Source organism: Megalobrama amblycephala, linkage group LG4 (assembly GCF_018812025.1).
Source record: "Megalobrama amblycephala isolate DHTTF-2021 linkage group LG4, ASM1881202v1, whole genome shotgun sequence".
NCBI lineage: Eukaryota > Metazoa > Chordata > Actinopteri > Cypriniformes > Xenocyprididae > Megalobrama > Megalobrama amblycephala.
In genome coordinates this window covers 7,265,963-7,278,768 of record NC_063047.1, presented here as the reverse complement: position 1 = coordinate 7,278,768, position 12,806 = coordinate 7,265,963, and the positions used below count along the sequence as shown (strand labels likewise).

The 12,806-nt window shown below is 39.6% G+C and overlaps 1 protein-coding gene across 50 annotated transcripts in view; it reads left to right on the top strand.

The window, feature by feature from the left end:
- Nucleotides 1-11,616, top strand: part of camk2b1 (calcium/calmodulin-dependent protein kinase (CaM kinase) II beta 1) — an 81,513-nt gene extending 69,897 nt beyond the window's left edge. For all 50 annotated transcript variants that reach the window (XM_048187096.1, XM_048187094.1, XM_048187106.1 and 47 more), the window contains 4 exons: nt 525-600; nt 702-796; nt 1,448-1,682; nt 8,394-11,616. In XM_048187096.1, coding sequence (XP_048043053.1) covers nt 525-600; nt 702-796; nt 1,448-1,680 — 404 coding nt within the window. In that variant the 3' untranslated portion in view covers nt 1,681-1,682; nt 8,394-11,616. The remainder of the gene's footprint in view (nt 1-524; nt 601-701; nt 797-1,447; nt 1,683-8,393) is intronic.
- The last annotated feature ends 1,190 nt before the right edge of the window (nt 11,617-12,806 follow it).

Genomic DNA, 12,806 nt, shown 5'->3' with positions numbered 1-12,806 from the left:
CTAAACAAACCCCTTGATAAATTGTGATCTGACCATCTGAGACTGATCTTAATACCAGATGTAAACATGTCTTATGGAGAGTCTTTTAATCGTACCTGTAGTGATTGAGTGTTATTTTAACCTTCAGTTATTTGAGCTGTGGTATTTAGTTGTTTTAGTCCTGTGACTAACAGAGCTGGAAAGGAAATGGTGTGTGTGTGTGTGTGTGTGTGTGTGTGTGTGTGTGTGTGTGTGTGTGTGTGTGTGTGTGTGTGTGTGTGTGTGTGTGTGTGTGTGTGTGTGTGTGTGTGTGGAAGCATGTAGTGTTGGTGGCTAAAATCTGTTTGGGTGTATGTTCAGACAACCTGTTGTTTTATTTGCGTGCTTCTGCCTTGTTTAATACAGCAGCTTGTGTGCTGAATGAATTAGAATAAACCTGTTGAATATATATAAATATATGTCGGTGTGTTTTAAAAGACAAATAATGCTCATCCGAGAAAATTTTAAGAAGTTGGCTCCTCACACTTGACTTCCTCCTCCTACAGCACGCAAACAGGAGATAATCAAAATCACAGAACAGCTTATTGAGGCCATCAACAATGGCGACTTTGAAGCCTATGCGTAAGTTGCTTGTCTGTGAGGTCTGTTTTTAGTTTTATTTAGCCACAATTGACAGTAAATACAAGATAATATGGCACTGAGACTATTCTAATTCCTTTCAGGAAAATCTGCGACCCTGGACTCACCTGCTTTGAACCTGAGGCCTTGGGAAACCTGGTGGAGGGGATGGACTTCCACAGATTTTACTTTGAGAACTGTAAGTTGAGTTGTATTGCTGTTCGCTTTTACCCTGTTGGTCATGATGTACAGCTGTGGTTCTCAATTTTTTTAGAGTGGAGTACCCCCTGAAGCAAGTGGCTGTGAATGATTGTGTGCAAAACACAATGTGTGCAAAATAGAGTAAATAATGACAGTAGGCCTAGCCTACTGTGTTTAAAATGTACGTTTTGTTTTTTTGACCTGTTGTATAATAATGTCACGTTTGCAGTCGTGGATATTTGGGAACAATTACATTCTTGCTCGTTATCAACATTAAATACAAGAACTCACACAAGGTATGTTTTTGTATCGAAGAAAATATTAGTCTTAAATAAATCAATGTCAATCCACTATCTGTGTCTATGTTTGTTCTACATGAGAGTAAGTGCTAAATCCCCACTTTTACAAAGGTGCATTGTTGAGAACAGCAGTAATTTAGCACGATGTAAGGCAACAGACTCTGCATGCAATCTGCATGCAATATTTTAATATTATTTTAAGGTATGGTAGAATTAAATGAACTACTCAGCATTTTGTTCACATGCCCACTTTTGTCACCTCATGTACCCCCAGAGGTACGCGTACCCCAGTTGAGAACCACTGATGTACAGTATGTTCTAAAGTGTGGCCATTTTTTGCTCTGTCACAGTGCTGTCTAAAAACAGTAAGCCCATCCACACCACCATCCTCAACCCTCACGTGCACCTGATTGGAGAAGAGGCCGCCTGCATTGCCTACATCCGTCTCACGCAATACGTGGATGGGCAGGGCCGGCCGCGCAGCAGCCAATCAGAAGAGACGAGGGTGTGGCATCGCCGTGACTCCAAATGGCAGAATGTCCATTTCCACTGTTCGGGAGCTCCGGCCGCCCCTCTACAGTGAAGGTACATCCTCATCGTATAGACTTATGTAATGTTGTTTAATGGTAGAGACTTTAACAAATGCTCCCTGTGCCTTTAAATAACTACATTTTGTACACTACTCTTCAGAATTTGGGGTCAGAAAGATCAAAAGTGACAGTAAACAATGTTACTGTCACAAAAAATTGTTACAAAAAATTATATTTCAAATAAATGCTATTCTTTTGAACTTTCTGTTCAACAAAGAATCTTGAAAAACAATTATCCTGGCTTTCACAAAAATATTACAAAAATATTAATTAACAACTATTTTCAACTGTGCTAATAATTAGAAATGTTTCTTGAGCAGCAAATCATCACATTAGAATCATTTCTGGAGGATCATGTGACAATGAAGACTGGAGGAATGGCTGCTGAAAATTCAGCTTTGCCATCGCAGGAATAAATGTCATTTTAAAATTACACTGAAAACAGAAAACACAAAACAGTTCTTTCAAATGGTAATAATATTTCACAATATTACTTTTTTTCTCTGTATTTATGATCAAATAAGTGCGGCCTTGGCGTGCCTGAGAGACTTCTTTCAAAAACGTTAAAAAAAAATCTTACTGGCCCCAAGCTTTTGAACAGTAGTGTAATAGAGTTATCGGGGCTAGTTGTCTCTCTTTTTATTCAAGTAAAATTTTCTTAGAGTAGGTCCATTTTTGAAAGTTCCTTTCTGTATAGGTACATATCTTAAAGTCTTGGCTACATTTAACACACAATGACTACCTGCTGTTTTTGACATTAATTTGAGAAAAATTCCCAGTTTTGAAATATGAAATGCTATTTTACATCTCTTTTTTATTTAGCCACAATTATTTTAAATACAATATTTTAAATTGTTATTTAATGCCTTTTCAGCAATTAAAAATAATAAGAATTAAATAATTCACAGGTTGAGTCCCTGGAGGAAGATCAATGCTCTTCCAGGACTAAATTAATAAATATATATAAATATAAATATATAAATATATATATGTAGGCCTCAGTTTAGTCCTGGAGTAACTTTATTTGCAGGTCCTCCGCCAGTCTTAAACCTCTCTTTTCCCCATTTTTATTCTTTCACTTCATCTGTATCGAATAACTACTGTAATGAGAACCCACAGATTTCACAAAACAGTAAGGTAATAAAGCTGATGGTTCTTACCTTAAGTTGTTGTATTGTTCTTGTAGATGTTCATTCATTTGCATTGAATTAATTACAAATAGATTTCCAGGCATTCCTTTTCTTTGATTCCACAGCTGATGTGTGCAGTTTTCTTTTGCTATTTGCTTTAAAGGGGTTCTATTTCCTTTCACTCCAGACCACTAGAGGCAGTGCTGAAAGCACTAGTGGAAAACTCCTCCACTTGACCGAGTATCGAATGACAAAGTTGTCACCTCGTGACTCGTGACGTGCCTTGAACTATAATAACCCCTTAGCACGTCACCTCGATCTCTTTATCATTCTAACTTGTTGAATCGAACGTGACAATATTTTGTGCAGCTTTCTGCTAATTGCGAGCTGTTTGTCTTGATTACATTGCTTTAGTATACCGATTGTTCGACTTACACGCATCTCACGGCACACCACGATCATGACATACGGATTGCATCACGAAAGAGGCTTCAATCTGCTGGATGCCGGCAAGTTTGAATGCCTCTGTGACGATTTACACTCGGAAGCCCTGGCTGCCTCGGCTGAGAGCGTATACAAGCCTGATCGCGGTGTAAATCACTAACGTGTGCTGGATTTATCGACTTTAGGGTGAGTATTGATTTAACATGGATGCACTTCAATGTTCCATGTGCCCCAATGTAATGGATATTATGGATGGACATCGCCAATGTCCTGCTTGTCTTGGCATGGATCATCTTAGAGAGGCACTGACTGACCCGTGTCTGGAATGCTCCATTATGCCGCTCGTCTGGCGGGTCTAGAATCTGCACAGAGAACATCATTTACAATGCCTCAGTGCAATAACTTTACATCTGTATTGGTGTCTGCATTACAAAATTCAACAAAGGCGACACGTCCAGATCACTTAGCCCGCACACTGGCTGTAATGCATGACCCAGAGACAGTAGGACTTGGTAGCATGCCACCTATGGAATCTAGTGTGGCAGTGCTTATTGTATCTCCTGATGAGGTGCTTTGTGAGAATGTACGCTGCCATAATGTTGAGTGTAGGCGCACTGATGAGTTACTGCCTTGTGCATACAATGCTACAGTGAGCCTTGGCCGTGTTTCTAATTCCTTGGCGCACATGCTTGTGGCTCTACACTCCTCTCTGAGAGAAACTTCATCTGACCCATTAGTGACAGATTTAACTGAACTTACATTGCAGACCATGGGTGTTATTGCCAATCACTGTGGAACAGCCTTACATACTCTTGTACAAGCTCAATTGCAAGTTTGGTTGGCCCAGTCCTCTTTGCCAGAGGTATGTAGGAACAATTTGCGGAGATTTCCGTTGGTACCTGGTCGAATTTTTGGACCAGCTGCACAGGAAGCCTTGGATCGGCATGTGTCAGTGTCTGAAATTTGCTCCCATCATGTGGGGACTGCCCCAGGTCCCAGGCCTCCTCTAGCAGCCTCTGGTGCTCGTTTTCACAGTGTTGGTGTAAGACCCAATTATAGATCTTCTCAACTTTTCCACCATCGGAATTTTCAGACTACTCCGCCACCTCCTCCACCTCCCCGTCGTGGCGGGACTCAACCACGTGGTCATCAGTCTCACATCCGACCCCCAGGTCCCCAACGTCGCCCCCACCACCACCACCACCACTACAGGAAATCGTTTGCGGGAGCATTGATGCACACGTCCATAGTGGGCTGTTTCACGGAAAGTCAATTGAATCATTGGAGATCAATAACAACAAATCAGTGGCTCTTGACTACCCTTTCAAGAGGGTACCATATACAGTTTCGCTGTTGACCTCCTGTTCACACCGGCATAAGGCAAACTATAGTTCACGATCCACGTCAGGCACAGGCACTTGCGCACAAAGTTCAGGTGTTGTTGTGCAAACGTGCCATAGAACACGTCGGTTCCCTAAATTCATCCCGAGGGATTTTTTTCCATTTATTTTCTGGTCACAAAGAAAGACAACGGGTTTCACCCCATCTTGGATTTAAGAAACTTCAATCGTTTTCTCAAGTTCCTTCTGTTCAGAATTACACACAACAGATGTGTTGTATAGACTTGAAGGATGCCTATTTTCGTATTCTGATTGCACCAGAGCACAGGCAGTTCCTTTGATTTGCCATAGGGGGTCCAATAATTCAGTTCAGGGTTCTTCTGTTTGGCCTGGCTTTGGCACCAAGAGTTTTTTCGTAGTTTGTCCAGGCAGCATTGGAACCACTCCAGAGGACTGGCATGAGGGTGTTACCATACCTGGACGTACCTGGCTTGTCTGTGCAGCATCACCCCAGCAAGTAATAGATCAAGCTTGTCACCTGCTGGAACACGTCACAGCTTTGGGGATCACTGTGAACTGTGACAAATGCAAGCTTGTTCCGACACAGTCATCCAGTTACATAGGCCTTGCTCTAAACTCTATCACAATGTCAGCTTGCCCAACTCAAGAGAGAATAGGGTCAATTCTGAGAGACATAAAGATGCTTCGAGTGGGTCACACTCAGCGCTGTGTGGCTCTCTTGAGACTCTTGGGGAAGCTCACAGCAGCAGCAGCAGTAGTACCACTCGGGTTATTGTGGCTCAGGCCATTCCAATTCTGGCTCATCCAAAAACGCCTGTGTCCAATACAAAACAAATACACAAAGATCAGAGTCACACATTGCTGCATGCAAGCCCTAGCACCTTGGTCACAGCAGCAGTTTCTCCTCACAGGAGTTCCATTAGGACCTCCACCTGCACGCTAGGAAGTCATAAGGACGGATGCCAGTCTTCTTGGCTGGGGGGGAAGTCTGGCGCAGGAGGGGGAGTGAATGGCACCTGGAGAGGGGCGATGCACACAGCGCACATAAATGTTTTGGAACTGACAACGGTGTTCCTTACCCTTTTGTTTTTTCAGACTGTTCTCATTGGAAAGCATGTCTTGGTGCGCACGGACAACAGAGTGGCCATTTTTTATATCAATCATCAGGGAGGCAGGAGGTCACAGAGTGCGCTTCGGGTAGCTCACAATCTACTCATTTGGGCACAGACCAATCTACTTTCCATCTGGGCAGCATATCTACCAGGTCGACTCAATCATGCTGCAGATGCTCTCTCTCCTAGCAGGGTGTCACAGGGTCTACATTCAGACATCGTGCAGATGATATGGAGAACGTATGGGACCGCTGCGGTGGATGTGTTTGCAGACAGTCACACGTCCCACTGTCCTTGTTGGTTTTCTCTGATGGACGAACCAGGATCTCTGGATGTGTTTGCAGACAGTCACACGTCCCACTGTCCTCGTTGGTTTTCTCTGATGGACGAACCAGGATCTCTGGGTCTGGATGTGTTAGCCCATGACTGGCCGGACATGATCCTATATCGTCGCTGCCCTATGAAACTCACGTATGTCCAAAACGGTTACTTTTCAGGAAGTGAAAAAAACACCGTATTTCAAAAGCAGTTGAATGTAGCGTTGTCATACTTGGTACGGCATCTTTACATGTAACCATATTCTTGCCAGTGTAATGATATAATCCACATTTGACCAAAATTGAGTTTAAATGGACATACGTGCATATTTTACAGTAACGGTGGTCGATACGCGTTCTTCCGATCATTAATTAGAATGGCCAAGTCGCGTTTCATATTGACAGATGAATACGCTCAGTTTATTAAATAGCCTACGTCTTAGTTTATTAAATACGCTTAGTTTATTTAATATTAATTATAAATTTATTAAATGTCTCTTGCAAACTATGAAGGGACAATGAATCAATACACTGACATGGTAATGCTAGACAGATAACGTTACTTTGTTTGCACAGTCCTACCGTAATTTTGTCACTCCTAGACGTACGTCTGGCGTCAGGGGGGAAACGTTTACCTCGATAAAGGAAAGTCATTGTCTCACCAGGCTATGTTTATTTGGCAATGTAACCTCACAGTGTTATTCGGCTATCCAGTGCTGAGCTTCGATGAAACTTCACGAGACCGGCGAGATGCTTCCAAAGGGCGGGAGATACGCGGCGTGATTGACAGCTTTGACACCAAATGGATATACGTGAAAATCAGATGACATGATTTCACAACTTTTCATTGGCCATTTAGATATGTGAAGCATACTGTATACGGAAATGAACCTGGACATTCAATCCGTCGAAAAATCTCAAAATCGGCAAAATGGACATACGTGTTTTTCATCGGACAGCGACGATATGCTTTTCCCCTATTACCACTGATTTGGAAGGCTCTGTGTCGGGCACACGACTGCGGGCACTGTCTACTGTTAGTGGCTCCTCATTGGCCTGCAAGGCCGTGGTTTCAGACACTTCTTTCTGTATTAATCTTGTCGTCAGCCGAACAGACCAGACCTATTGAGGCAGTTAGAAGGGAGAGTTTGGCACCCACATCCAGAAAGGTTGAAGCCGTGGGTGTGGCCTCTGGGCCCACCGGGCCTCTCTTGGAGTGTTCACAGAGGGTCAGGGACACTGTTTTAAATGTGCATGCTGCATCTACATGTAAATTGTATTCATCTAAATGGAAGGTTGTACGTTTGGAGCTATGTCTCCATAGTTAGGTCCTTGAGGACTGACATTGATAAGACAGCAGCCTTGCAAAAGACGGACCAATTGTTTGTTTTATTGAAATGCGCAGAGGTGCTGCATTTTCTAAACAGAGACTGGCACACTGGGTGACGCAGGTTATTCTACATGCATATGAGTCTGCAGGAAAGTCTGTTCCCTCCTCTATTCGTCGTCGGCAACATCTTGGGCAGCGTTCAAAGGGGTTTCTCTCTCTGAAATTTGTGCAACAGCAACCTGGGCTTCATCATGTACATTTTTTACATTTTTACAGATTGAATGTAACTCCCTTGCCAGCAGTATGTGCTGCAGTGCTTTCTGCCTGCCCGGATGCTTCGCAGGGAGATCCCTTGTGACTGCGCAGGTATTCGTCTTCCACTAGTGCTGTCAGCACTGCCTCTGGAGGTCTGGAGCGAAAGGAAATAGAACGCTGGTTACAAAATGTAATTGTGGTTCTATGGCTAAGTGGAAGACCGCCAGAGTCTTCCGGTATTATGAGAGAGCTACACTTATCCACTTAGTCATAGAACCACAGTTACGTTTGTAACCCCCATTTTCTCTTGTTCAGTAAAAAAAAAAATTGTTTTTTTTTCTGCCATTGTTTTCCATGGTTTTGTCAATTTTAAGCTTATCCTTGTTCATTCCATGTTTTATAGGAAATTTTGGCTAATTCAGATTAGCACAGTTGGTTTTAAATGAATCTTGTTTATTTTATTTCAAGACTTCATAGTCCAGGTGTTAGTAATCTGTACTCAATCTGTTTCAGAAAGCCATTTTAAGCCATGATTAACTATTCCAGATTAAGGCCTACTCCTGTCTCAATTTAAACCCTGTCCAGGAAACCACCCCAAAATTAATTAAGCACATTTGACAACTTGCCCCATCAGGAAAAAATCTATAGTTGTAGTTTTGAATGAATATCTCAAATGCAAATACATTGAATGATCTTGAGCAAATTTTGTTGTTGTACAAAGTAAAGACACAGTTAACAATATTTTTTTTCCCCTCAGGTTGAGCTCATTGTAGCCGCATCTAATGAGTGTCCAGCCAGAAATGGAGAGTGCAAGAGTTAAAGAGAGAGTGAGGGAGGGGGGAAGTTGGAGAGCGGGAGGATGGAAAGCGAGCTCAGTGCTGGGTGGCTGTGAGTCTGCAGTGCCTGACCCTCCCACACTGGGCCCCGCCCCCTCACCTGTCAATCACCTCACCTGCCAATCACTTTTGTGCATTGTCTTCTGTCTTACCTTCAACTTTACCCCCTCCCTCCCTCCCAGACACCCTCCCTGTATCTTTACACCCGTGCAGAGACTCCCCTTGTTGTGCACATGTGCTGTGTGGAGTTGGACAGTCTTTGATTAGTACGGATTAATAAGGCCTCAGAGAGTCGTCTGTGAAACACCACGCTTTCCGTCGCACCTTTCCAGTGTGAATAATGTTACACTGAATCGCTGTCCTCAATTACAGTGTAGATTTTCAATATTATTGTTATTATTATTATTATTATTATTATTGTTCTTACTGTTGTTATTAGTATTAAATACAAAAGCAATTGTACATGTCACTTATACCATTCATGTTCTGAATGCCAATGATTTTTAATTTATGTAAGACTTTTCTTTTCCAAACATTTTTTGGAGAGCATGAATTTTTCAGTATATCCATAGCGGCCATTTCCGTGGTGATATGGAGGAATAATGGTCGGTGTTTATGTACAGGCTTCTCAGTGTGATTCACATCCAACCGATACGTCTGTCCATGTGTGTGCAAACGTAAGTGGACATATGTTGGTATGTGTAACTGTTTTGGGGCAGATCCTACCAGAGCCTCATCAAGAACGACGTGACGTCCGGGGTCTTCCAGCTTTAGTTGTTATTTCTCGCATTATTAACACAGATTTGAAATAATTCAACAGATTTCAGTTTATATTGAAAGAACAATTCCTGGTTTTTGGAAAGCCACAATCGTGCTTTATATGTAACCCGTGACATTAAATTGCAACGTTAGTATTAGATGTTAGTCTTGCGATTTTTAGATTTTTTATTTTTTTTTCATTATTTCTTTAGCTGAACCAGCGGTATTAAAAAAGCACCTGTACAGGTGGACCGACCTGAATAAAAGCCATACCTCAGCTGAACATGCCAATGTCATAGGCAAACCAGATGACCTCCTCATTCATGTGTTTTCTAAGACTATGGAAAGATATGGACGTCCAATGACATCATTAGAGGAGTTTGTTTGCAAAGCGGTTATTGTCTCTATGCTAGTAGTGTAGGTTTAGAGTTATTGGAGGCCATTAAAAAGCAGCTGGTTCAAGTAATTTGGTAAAAGCTGAAGATTTTGGTAGTTTTTAGAATACAGAGTTACATACTTCTGCTCTTTTGAGTTGTTTTTCTTCTTTTTTTTTTTTGCTCTTTCAACATTTATATTTTTTTCAACATATGGTGTTGACTATTATCAATATTACTCAATCTATTTTTGAGAATTTATATATATATATATATATATTGTCATTGGTGTGCAAGACTTTTAAGGAGAGGCTTTTGCTTTTGGATGGGCAAAGTGCAAGGTGTGTGAAGACCTTTTGAAGAATTATGTGAAGGTTCATAGGCGAAATCAGCAGCAATAGTTTTATATTTTAGAAGATGGTAAGAAATAATTTATGAAGTGTACGTCACACCTTGTGCAACTTTACGCTGGTTTCAGTCTACTTTTGAAGGCTTGTAATCATGGTGAACAGACGTGTCAGCGTGACATCATCACCTGGTCATGTGACTATTTTATTGACCTTATATTGTGTCCTCGGGTTGTATTTATTTATTTGATCATATTATCACAATTGCTTCTTAAGTTTGTGTGCGTTGCACACTTTGTTTCATGTTTAAACTCACTATCTTTGAGCCACATCATATCAGTGATGACTACTGATCTTTTTTTTTGTTTTGTTATTTTGTTGAAAGTAATTGAATCAAAGATAAAAACAGAAAATTTTTCAAATCCAATCAAAATACTTTCAAACAAAGCGACCCCTGTGAGGCATGTGTATGTGTGTTTGTGCTCCGGTGTTCTGCTTCTGTTACAGTTGCGTCTCATTCTTGGATGCATTATCTCATGCAAGACTTCACCTGTGTTTATATAAGTTTCACGCCAGTCCACTCCCTTAAAAAAAGACAAAATAACAAAAAAAAAAAAATATTAATAATAAAACAGCATGTAAAAAGTGTACTATTCTCTGTGTTTAGCAACGAAATAAACATGTTAATGAGTGAAAGTGCACATCACTATTAAAACAGGACATACAGTACTGAAACTGCAGTTTACTTGCATTTCAGCTGGAATTTCTTTGCATGACATTCACTTGAACACTAGGTTTGGTGTTATTTCTCTTTTTGATTTCATTTTTTCTATTGAATGCTGGTTTACCTAAAACTTTCTCTTATCTGTTTTACCAGCTTTGTTAAGTGCATACATATATATATATATATATATATATATATATATATATATATATATATATATATATATATATATATATAATATTTTTGTCCCAAAATGATGCTGACAATGGCAGTGTAAATGACGAAGACAATAGCTACGAAATGTCGATGATATTAAGATTATGGAAATGGTGATATTTCTACGGCATGCTTTTGTATTAAGCTCATTGTTGTCAATGCAGGGTGACTGATATTTCTATTAACGACTATAAGATTACTCATTAGTATGAGACTGCTTGACTTCAGAGAAGCACTTGCAATATTAGCTCAATATGCATGGGTTTTACAAAATCACTTTAAGCTAATTTGTATCAGCATTGACATAGTTCTGCTGTTTGTGCTTTGCGGATGCTCACCAAACCTGAATGGCCAATCAAATAGTGGATTGTTTTTGACTTTTATCAGTCTTTTATGACTAACTTAATACAGCTCAGTAGATAACAGAGATCCAGAGTATTTCCACCTGCACCAACAACGCCATCCGTCTTTAAGCACAGGACTGTTTCCATTCCACTTGTCATATCATTTCTATGATTGGAAACAGTACTGGATAGTTTCTCTGAAGTTGAGTTTTCTCACAGTAGCCCTCTGTTAGTTTTGTTTTTTCTGTATAAGATAATGTTCTCTTTGATTTCTGATGATTCTTACTCTTGTTATTGCTCTGTTCTCAAACATGCTCTGTGTATTCCCTGACTTAAGCAAATGTGTTCAAAAGATATAAATAAATGAGATGATTTAAATACTGAAGAATCATGTGCATGTTTCTTGAAAATTGATAAGCAATATATTTTAAAGGGTTAAGAAAAACTGAGAAAAGAATGAAACGGTGCCCATCCACTTATTTGGCGACCTTGGTTTTGGAAGCTTTTTTTCCATAGGGATTTTACAGTCTTTGTTAAAGAATTAAACCAAACTTTTTAGCTACAAGGTGAATCACCATATTATAAACTTTGAAATAAAGCAATTAAGTATTTGAAAATCTGACAAAAAGACAAATAGTGTATTCAATGACTTTAATGAGGAAAAAGAACTACAATCCCATGAAGCATTGTGAATGACAGTCAAATGATGGAGAAAATAAAACTATTGATTTAAAGAGAAACAATATGGTCATTCTATAATTTAGTGTACATTTCATGCCCATTGATGATAATTATATTTTTTTCTAACAATTTTCTTCAGAAATATATTTTGTCCATTAAGAGGATGTATACAATAATCTCGCACCAATATTTTATACACCCTGGTTTTCAGTTTGCTTGAAATTGCCTTTATGTCCCTTAGATTACAGTTTTTGCAATGTTCGCTTTTTGGAGTGGGTTGTGAGTTCAAAATAATGGGGGGGAAAAGTGTTAAAAGTCAAGATTATATTACATTTATTTCTACAATCTAAATACCTTAGAATAGATTGTTTAAATGTAATTTTCATTCAGATTAGAAAATAATTTATTTTTATTAATTTCTGGAAAACTTCTGTCAACCATACACCCCCTAAAAACTAAAAAATGGTTTATGCCAAAACCATGTGACCAGCATCATGTGATGTCATTTGAAATTTTGAACACATGGTAAATATACATTATTTTATTATTATTTTTATATAGTGTATATATATTTGATCCCAAATGACCTTTTGTTAAGGAGTATATTACCTGCCCATCAACAATATTGGGTACACTGTTATTTTATTTCAAATAAACATTAAAATGCAAGGTTAACCTGCTCATGAAAAGGCAAGGCCTGCCATTGAATTGTGAAATTAACTATTAGATGTCAACCATGTTACTGTCATTGTCAACTATGTTTTGACTGATTCTTTACAATTTAAATATCTAGACTGCCGCTTTTGATATTATTTCAGGGTATAGTTTATATCCACAAGGACTGGAGTTTTGCATGACATTCTTAAAACTATCAAAATGGTCTTTAAAA